Source organism: Triticum urartu, chromosome 2A, assembly GCF_056163025.1.
Source record: "Triticum urartu cultivar PI428250 chromosome 2A, HENAU_Tu73, whole genome shotgun sequence".
In the NCBI taxonomy this organism is placed as follows: Eukaryota; Viridiplantae; Streptophyta; class Magnoliopsida; order Poales; family Poaceae; genus Triticum; species Triticum urartu.
The window spans coordinates 145,894,600-145,904,081 of record NC_141874.1 but is presented as its reverse complement, the minus strand read 5'-3'; the positions used below and the strand labels follow the sequence as shown (position 1 = coordinate 145,904,081).

Genomic DNA, 9,482 nt, shown 5'->3' with positions numbered 1-9,482 from the left:
GATCACTATCCGACTATTTTTACAAAAAGAACCAAAACTGAATCCAGAAAACAAATGTTGTTTTGCGCCAAATGGCGCAAGATACCAGGTCAAACCCTTGGTTATTTGAGAGAAGATGAGTTCCAATTTAGCAAATATTCTGTATCCCGTTGCACCAAATGGCGCAAAGTCCAATTCAAACCAAGAGCTAAATGCAAATATTTGCTTAATAATGTAAGAATGTAACATATTAGATCATTAGTAGCTTACAATAGTTGAGTCTGCAATTAGATGATCCAAGTAGTTGTACACATGGGCAACACAATAAATCAAATGTGCTCAAGATATGATAAAGCACTGTGTCCGTGCAGTTCTTAGGAATATTGTCCATTGCATCATATATGTTATCATGTCACAGTAGTAATTTGGATTAAACAATAGAGATAAAGAACGGCAACACAGAATCAAGTTTGTCTTAGGGATGATGGTAAATTACAACAGACACCAACTAAGATTCAAGAAAAGTGCCATTCGGTCGGAGGAAAGATGATTTCTTCAGTGACCATATAAGGACCTTGCTTCAGTGGTCAATGGTGTAGTTGTTGTCGTGGGCTGCACCAAACAACGGCCTCCTCGAGCTTGTTTATCCAGAGACCCTATACACCAGAGTGTTGGTTGTTTGATCAACAACCAAAGAATAGCCTGACGTGATACTTTTGGTTGTTTATATATCTTGGAAGGTGGGTACCTAATAGTCTGGTTTCAAGTAAGCGAGTAAAGGAAAAGGTAACATTTTTACTTCTGAGGAAATATCAACAATCTGGTTCTACAAAAGAGTTAATGGACCTACCTCGTGTAGGTAGCTACTTTACTACAAAATGCAGATAGGTTAATCAGCAAGATTCTAATTTTGAAAACAATAAACTGGTAAAACTTGTACAAAACCGCAAAATTATTATTATCCTGATTGGCCAAATAAGCATGTGCGCGCAATAAATTCAGAATTTTTGTTGCTAAGAAAATGAGCTAAGGTCTACATCAAAAGAAGGTAACAAGAGCAATATTGTGGGTATAGCCATCATCTTTGTACAGAAAAGAAAGCTACCATCTTTGCAAATAACTCTTCTTCTTTCACAACTCATTTGAACATCTCCTAATGTTCCTGGTCATGTAAGCAAATATTAAACCTCGTCTCCTTCGAGGGACAAAAAACATCAATGTTCATTTTCACATTGAGTTAAAAAATTAAGAAAATCTATTGTTCCTGAAAACAATCGCATGCACAATGTAGTTTATGAAATTATGCGCATATATATAGCACATAGCCAATGACTTCTGATCATGACATCGTTACTTACCTGACGATGTTAAATATGATTAAAGGCTGAATAGCCTGGGCGACCACAAAGTTTTGTACTATCAGTACAGAACTTTATCCAATAACCTATATTAGTATAGGATGTTGAGAAGGAAGCCGGCTTGAAAAAAATCTAATAAGAAAGCATCAATTGATAAAAATATAAAAACAGCCTATAATACTATTACGATATATGAACTTTAAACTGTAACTGAATGGTAGACATTATAGTGCTTCGATGTAGGCAAGAATAAACTCTTCTAATAATTTTATTGCTAATGTTTCAGTCAATACTTAAAAGAGAGACATATTCTGGGTGTAAGAAGACATAAATATGGAAGTGGACTGTCCATTGAATGTGTGGGAAAGGCATCGTACCATAAATATCTATGGCATGTCAATTTATATATATAGTAAAACACATTATCCCTTTTGTCTATGAAAAGAGAAGAACATTTGATATTGCCACTTAAGTTATTTCATATTGTACAGCTAATGAGATATTGGCCTACAATCTCTATATCCCCTTATCCGGGTGCCTAAACTCTATCTCTGCCCATATGTTAGATGGCCTAAGCAAGCGCACCGCGCTACCAATTGCCTGTGCAGATACCAATTCTTCTGGATTATACAAAGCAGTTGTTGAAGGACAGCGCAGAACTAATTTGAAAGTTCACCAAAAATCAGGTAGCAATACAGGGCACTCCATCAGCATCTTTTTTCCTTGGTCCATCCCTGAAATTTCCTACTGAACTGTAGCAGGTCCGTCAATTGTGCAGGCTAAAGTACGTATATGTGGTAAATAGCATGTTGGGCAAGGATTTACTTGAAATAGAAGATGGAATGTAAAAATTATGTGTGTGTGTGTGTGTGTGTGTGTGTGTGTGAAATTAGCCAGACAAATGTATAAAAAGACCTTAGGTCATGATTCCTTTTCAAAATGAAGGTTTCTCTAACAGTTTTGTCATTGGATAATCATCATATATCACAGTTACTAATCATGGGTTAGTGCAGAGTTCTCTATAAAATATTTTCCTACAAAAGGGAAAAAGAGAGAGTGCTCTCCAAACATAGAACAGAGCTGAATAATAGACTCCTACCAAGTCCACTCTATGCAGCGAAAATATGGTTGAGGAAATCCACCAACAAAAACTAAATTTGCAGCTCACACTAAACAACATAGTTTTTTTCCTGAATTTACACTTGCAGTATCACATACCAAAATGGATGCAGTAATTACATGGAGTAATTAGACTGTTGAAAAAAGGATGCTCCATGTATATTAAAAGTCAACCTAGTGTAATTTTCATTTAAGAATAATATAGCATTAAACTTGCGATATACTTGTATGCGTATTTTCTTGGGATCTCACTTGCTTCCCTATTATGTACACCCACGCGCTCTCCTCCATACTAAGTATATGTTGGCTACTTCAGTAGCACCTATCCATATCTTCATTTCGCTAGGAGATCCGTTGGAAGAGAAGTAAAGACTCTGTTCTTCGCCTTTATTGCATATACATACATACACATATTCGGTTGACAAAGCATGGCTTACTTTATAAGTATCGTAACTTTGAAATAAAACGCGTCTCTGCAGCACTTCTCTTCGTCTCGGATGTCAATACGAAGACTGAATTTCTGAATTGCGGGGTTAACCTGTGCATGTCGTTCCCCCAGAACCCGAACGACCACTGCTCCTTGCCATAATCCTGCACACAAAACAACAGAAAATAAGAATTAGGCATCTGGCAGAGAGCCTTGTCGGATGATCTGAGCAACCGCTGGAAGAGAACCTAGATGGCGACCATATGGGAGAGGGAAGAACGCAAGCCAAAGTTGTGGCGACGCAGTCAAGCAAGCAAGAAAGTTCAGAGAAATGCAGCGTAAAGTTCGGTAAGAAGCAAGAAATTATGTAAAGAGAAAGACACATGTGAACTAATCTGGCAGCAGTTTTAACACATCACAGTTTTCTGAACATTTGACAGGACAACTCATGTGCATTTTGATAAACTCTGTACACTGGAAGTAGGCGTCACGCGCCAATCTCAGTGCCACATTATTACATTACTTCCACACTCTCCATGGAACGAATATGCAGAATTTGGCATGTGTTGGCAATTGAAAAACACTGGATACAATATCTTTGACTTTAGCAGAAAGCAAAACATTGGTATAGTGCTCAAAAAATCCCAAAATGGTATTAAGAAATGTGAAATGGTAAACATGTTAACATTGTTCAGTGCTCAAACAATCCCAAAATGGTATTAAGAAATCTATCCTGGCCTTCCAGTTTATAGAAAGAAAAGAGACGGGAGCTTAGACAGACTTTGCACAATGCTAATTCATCCACTAAGCTTCTACCAGAAATAAGCTTGCATTGCAGATTCAGTAATTAGCTGTGTTGCATGTAGAACTATGGAGCATTCATGGCTGTATATAATTTTCAGAAGCTGCGATTATTTTGTCAGGGACTCATGGCTGTATATAATTTTCACAAGCAGCAACCCCTATGTGACAACCTAACCTCCAGTGACAAAGCTATAAACCATCTAATGGACCAAAATGAAGCTTTCGACATTCTGGACATGACTATCACCATTTTTTTAGTCTCTTTGTGGGCTCTTCAAAATAGGGAAGAATACGAAGTTTCTTAAAAGCACACATGTTCAGAACCAAATGTAGATGAAATAAAGCTCAACAATCAAAATGCTATGCTAATTAACCAATTTAAAACCAAGATGGAATAAAAACAGCTTGTACATACCCCTAGAAATTGGTTCTGAACCTGCAATGCAGTTTCTTCTAATTGTTGTTGTAGCAATTCCCATCAAAATTGTAAATGAGAGGTAAAATTCAGAAAACTCTTACATTCATGACCATAACTATTTGTAGTGATTCCCATCAAAACTGCAAATGAGAAGATAAAATTCAGAAAACTCTTACATTCGTTAATATAAATATTCACATGTCAACTATATAGAAAGAAAAAGACACTTTATTTTCATCTAAAAGGACTTTACCAACACATCAATACCATGTATGCAATCTCGACAAGCCAGACAGAGTTAGATGCAAAGGTTAAATGAACTAACTGGACATGCCAAAATAGTAACCCCTCTTCCGGTGAACATACCTGAAAAATGACATCTTCGAGTTCCTCCAGAACTGCAACTTCCCCGGTCGAGGAGCTCTCTATATCAGCCACTGACATCCTCTTCCTCATGGTGCTCACCTCAGCCTGCAATTTCAGCGGACAGGGAGGTCCAGGAAGAAGAAACAAGTGGAAGAACAGAAATAGGAAAAAAGAAAAGAAAACCGAGGTGTCTTGATGCCTCGACGAACATGTGACCTCGGCAGGAGCAAGAGGAGGGACCCAGGCAGCGGCAGCGGTGGCAGTGCGATACCTCAACCAGGAGGCGGCTACTCCAGCACGGTAGATGGGGAGGCATGGACGCGTGGTCCGATAGAGATGCTCGTATCGATGAAGGCGATGAGACGACGCCGATATTTCTTTATCAAAGATTTTTCATCAATTATCTGTAGAACATAAAGAGAGATGAAGGAGAACATGTCAGAATGCAGAACTACCTCAGATATTCAAGCATACTAACTGAAGGAGCTCCTTGAAGAAATGAAAGAACAACTTGAAAATCGTGTGTAGTTTAAAAAAAGTTGATATAAATACTTCTTGATCTCAATGTTGAAGAGTAACAAATACGTGAATTGCAGGCCTAAATCTGCAAGGAATATTTCCAGATCTTCTATTCCGAAATCGACTAAATATTGCAATAGGAAAAAAATGCATGGATAAAAATTTTGCCTCAGACATCCCATACTCAAAGACCTAAATCTAAAATACATATCGCTAGTGATTCTATTCTCAGATCAAATCAAATAAATAAGAGACAAAGGGGCAGAGAAAGAGAGAGATTAACCTGGGTATGCAGCCAACAGCGAGGAGGGTGCTGAAGCGAGTGAGAGCAAGGGGAGGGAGAGAGAGGAGGAGGCCGGCTGCACCATCTGCTTTGCTCGCTCCTCTGCACTTACCCAGACGCCAGGGTTCTGGTCCAAGCCGGAGAAGAGCAGCCGCTGTTTGAGGCGCCCTTGGCTACCCTCCGTCTTGTTCACTGGCCGGTGCTAGACAAGGGGAGATAAAGCCCCGGTGTTCTGCCCCTACTGAGGCATCTCTGCTCCAGCACGGGGAGAATGGAGGTGGCCGGCGGCACAGGGAGAAAGGAGGGGGGCGGCGGCACGGGGAGGAGAGGAGGCGGCTGAGGCAAGCGGGGAGAGGGGGCGGCGGCGTGGGAGAGGATGGAGCGGGGAGGAGACGAGGCGAAGGGGACGCGGGGCTCGGGACGAGAAGGTTTGGCGGCTAGGGTTTGACCCTTCTGGTTGTTCTGCAGGTCGAGCCGAGCGTGGGGCGCGGGCGGAGCGGATTGGCGAATCCCTCGCGAACATGGAAAAGCCACACCCAGCCAATGAACTCACGAGACGAGCCCATCCGTTATTGGCCAGTAAAGATGACCGCGAGGTAAAAATTGAATTTGACCACGAAGTGAAGATCAGACGGCCCAAATGAGCCTGATGGCCGATCCAATGGTCAGAAGTGGACCAAATCGAGGGAGCATCCTGGAGCCAAGTTGGCTAGCATCCTTATAGGTTAGAATATGGGAGGAAGAAGTACGTCGGTGGACCTTCGGGCTGTCCACGAGGCAGGGAGGCGCGCCCCCCACCCTCGTGGGCAGGCTGGGACTCTCCTGGTCCATCTCCGATACTCCGTGGGCTTCTTCTGGCCTAAAAATAAGTTCCGTGAAGTTTCAGGTCAATTGGACTCCGTTTAATTTTTCCTTTTCTGTGATACTCTAAAACAAGAAAAAAAACAGAAACTGGCATTGGGCTCTAGGTTAATAGGTTAGTCCCAAAAATCATATAAAATAGCATATAAATGCATATAAAATATCCAAGGTTGATAATATAATAACATGGAATGGAGATGTATCAGCATCCCCAAGCTTAATTCTTGCTCGTCCTCGAGTAGGTAAATGATAAAAACAGAATTTTTGATGTAGAATGCTACCTAACATATTTCTCTAAGTAATTTTTCTTTATTGTGGCAAGAATAATCAGATTCATAAGATTCAAGACAAAAGTTTAATATTGACATAGAAATAATAATACTTTCAGCATACTAACAAAGCAATTATGTCTTCTCAAAATAACATGGCTAAAGAAAGCTATCCCTACAAAATCATATAGTCTGGCTATGCTTCATCTTCACCATACAAAATATTTAAATCATGCACAACCCCGATGACAAGCCAAGCAATTGTTTCATACTTTTGATGTTCTCAAACTTTTTCAATCTTCACGCAATATATGAGCGTGAGCCATGGATATAGCACTATAGGTGGAATAGAATGGTGGTTGTGGAGAAGATAAAAAGAAGAAGATGGTCTCACATCAACTAGGCGTATTAACGGGCTATGGAGATGTCCATTAATAGATATCAATGTGAGTGAGTAGGGATTGTCATGCAACGGATGCACTAGAGCTATAAATGTATGAAAGCTCAACAAAAGAAACTAAGTGGGTGTGCATCTAACTTGCTTGCTCATGAAGACCTAGGGCATTTGAGGACGCCCATTGTTGAAATATACAAGCCAAGTTCTATAATAAAAGATTCCCACTAGTATATGAAAATGACAACATAGGAGACTCTCTATCATGAAGATCATGGTGCTACTTTGAAACACAAGTGTGGTAAAAGGATAGTAGAATTGCTCCTTTTATTTTATTTCCCTTTTTTTCTTTTTTGGGCCTTCCTTTTCTTGCCTTTTTTGGGACAATACGCTATTATTGATGATCATCACACTTCTATTTATTTACAACTCAATGATTACAACTCGATACTTAGAACAAGATATGACTCTATATGAATGCCTCCGACGGTGTACCGGGATGTGCAATGACTCATGAGTGACATGTATGAAAGAATTATGAACGGTGGCTTTGCCACAAATATGATGTCAACTACATGATCATGCAAAGTAATATGACAATGATGGAGCGTGTCATAATAACAGGACGGTGGAAAGTTGCATGGCAATATATCTCGAAATGGCTATGGAAATGCCATAATAGGTAGGTATGGTGGTTGTTTTGAGGAAGGTATATGGTGGGTTTATGGTACCGGCGAAAGTTGCGCGGTACTAGAGAGGCTAGCAATGGTGGAAGGGTGAGAGTGCGTATAATCCATGGACTCAACATTAGTTATAAAGAACTCACATACTTATTGCAAAAATCTATTAGTTATCGAAACAAAGTACTACGCGCATGCTCCTAGGGGGATAGATTGGTAGGAAAAGACCATCCCTCGTCCCCGACCGCCACTCATAAGGAAGACAATCAATAAATACATCATGCTCCGACTTCTTAACATAACGGTTCACCATACGTGCATGCTACGGGAATCACAAACTTCAACACAAGCATTTCTCAAATTCACAACTACTCAACTAGCACGACTCTAATATCACCATCTCCATATCTCAAAACAATTATCAAGTATCAAACTTCTCATAGTATTCAATGCACTCTATATGAAAAAATTTATTATATCCTTCTTGGATGCCCATCATATTAGAACTAAATTCATAACCAAAGCAAACTACCATGTTGTTCTAAAGACTCTCAAAATAATATAAGTGAAGCACAAGAGTTTATCTATTTCTTCAAAATAAAATCACCACCGTGATCTAAAAAGATATAAGTGAAGCACTAGAGCAAATGACAAACTACTCCGAAAGATATAAGTGAAGACCAATGAGTAGTCGAATAATTATGCAACTATGTGAAGATTCTCTAACATTAAAGAATTTCAGATCTTGGTATTTTATTCAAAAAGAAAGCAAAACTAAATAAAATAAAATGACGCTCCAAGCAAAACACATATCATGTGGTGAATAAAAATATAGCTTCAAGTAAAGTTACCGATGAACGAAGACGAAAGAGGGGATGCCTTCCGAGGCATCCCCAAACTTAGGCTCTTGTTTGTCCTTGAATTTTACCTTGGGGTGCCATGGGCATCCCCAATCTTAGGCTCTTGCCACTCCTTGTTCCATAATCCATCAAAACTTAACCCAAAACTTGAAAACTTCACAACACAAAACTCAAAATAGAAAATCTCATGAGCTCCGTTAGCGAAAGAAAACAAAACACCACTTCAAGGTACTGTAATGAACTCATTCTTGATTTATATTGGTGTTAAACCTACTGTATTCCAACTTCTCTATGGTTTATAAACTATTTTACTAGCCATAGATTCATCAAAATAAGCAAACAACACATAGAAAACAGAATCTGTCAAAAACAGAACAGTCTGTAGTAATCTGTAACTAACGCAAACTTCTGGAACCCCAAAAATTCTAAAATAAATTACTGGACATGAGGAATTTATCTATTAATCATCTTCAAAAATAATTAACTAAATAGCACTATCCAAATAAAAATGGCATCAATTCTCGTGAGCGCTAAAGCTTCTATTTTTTACAGCAAGATCAACAAGACTTTTCCCAAGTCTTCCCAACGGTTCTACTTGGCACAAACACTAATTAAAACATAAAAAACACAATCATAACAGAGGATAGATGATTAATTTCTTACTAAACATGAACAAAAAGAAAATTGGGTTGCCTCCCAACAAGCGCTATCGTTTAACGCCCCTAGCTAGGCATGATGATTTCAATGATGCTCACATAAAGGATAAGAATTGAAATATAAAGAGAGCATCTTGAAGAATATGACTAGCACATTTAAGCCTAACCCACTTCCTATGCATAGGGATTTCGTGAGCAAACAACTTATGAGAATAAGAATCAACTTGCATAGGAAGGCAAAATAAGCATAACTTTAAAACTTTAAGCACATAGAGAGGAAACTTAGTATTATTGCAATTCCTACAAGCATATGTTCCTCCCTCATAATAATTTTCAGTAGCATCATGAATGAATTCAACAATATAACCAGCACCAAAAGCATTCTTTTCATGATCTACAAGCATAGAAATTTTATTACTCTCCACACAAGCAAAATTCTTCTCATGAATAATAGTGGGAGCAAACTCAACAAAATAATTATCATGTGAG

General features: G+C 39.0%; 1 protein-coding gene across 19 annotated transcripts; it reads right to left on the bottom strand.

The window, feature by feature from the left end:
* Positions 1-326: 326 nt before the first annotated feature.
* On the bottom strand, positions 327-5,805 carry LOC125536375 (uncharacterized). 19 transcript variants are annotated; one of them, XR_015615944.1, is made up of 6 exons: positions 5,274-5,805; positions 4,743-4,875; positions 4,472-4,576; positions 2,894-3,047; positions 1,338-1,423; positions 327-635 (listed from the first exon to the last, which is right to left on the bottom strand). XR_015615944.1 is itself a non-coding variant. In XM_087543488.1 (5 exons), exons 2-4 carry the CDS (start codon positions 4,785-4,787, stop codon positions 2,895-2,897), a joined length of 303 nt encoding a protein of 100 aa, XP_087399614.1. In that variant the 5' UTR covers positions 4,788-4,875; positions 5,274-5,805; the 3' UTR covers positions 327-2,089; position 2,894. The 19 variants fall into 19 exon arrangements, 5 of the variants coding, with proteins under 5 accessions (XP_087399614.1, XP_087399615.1, XP_087399616.1 ...); XR_007295015.2 differs by having other exon boundaries at positions 2,995-3,047; positions 5,274-5,804; XR_007295029.2 differs by adding an exon at positions 4,207-4,245 and having other exon boundaries at positions 327-1,423; positions 2,995-3,047; positions 4,472-4,875; positions 5,274-5,804.
* Positions 5,806-9,482: the final 3,677 nt, after the last annotated feature.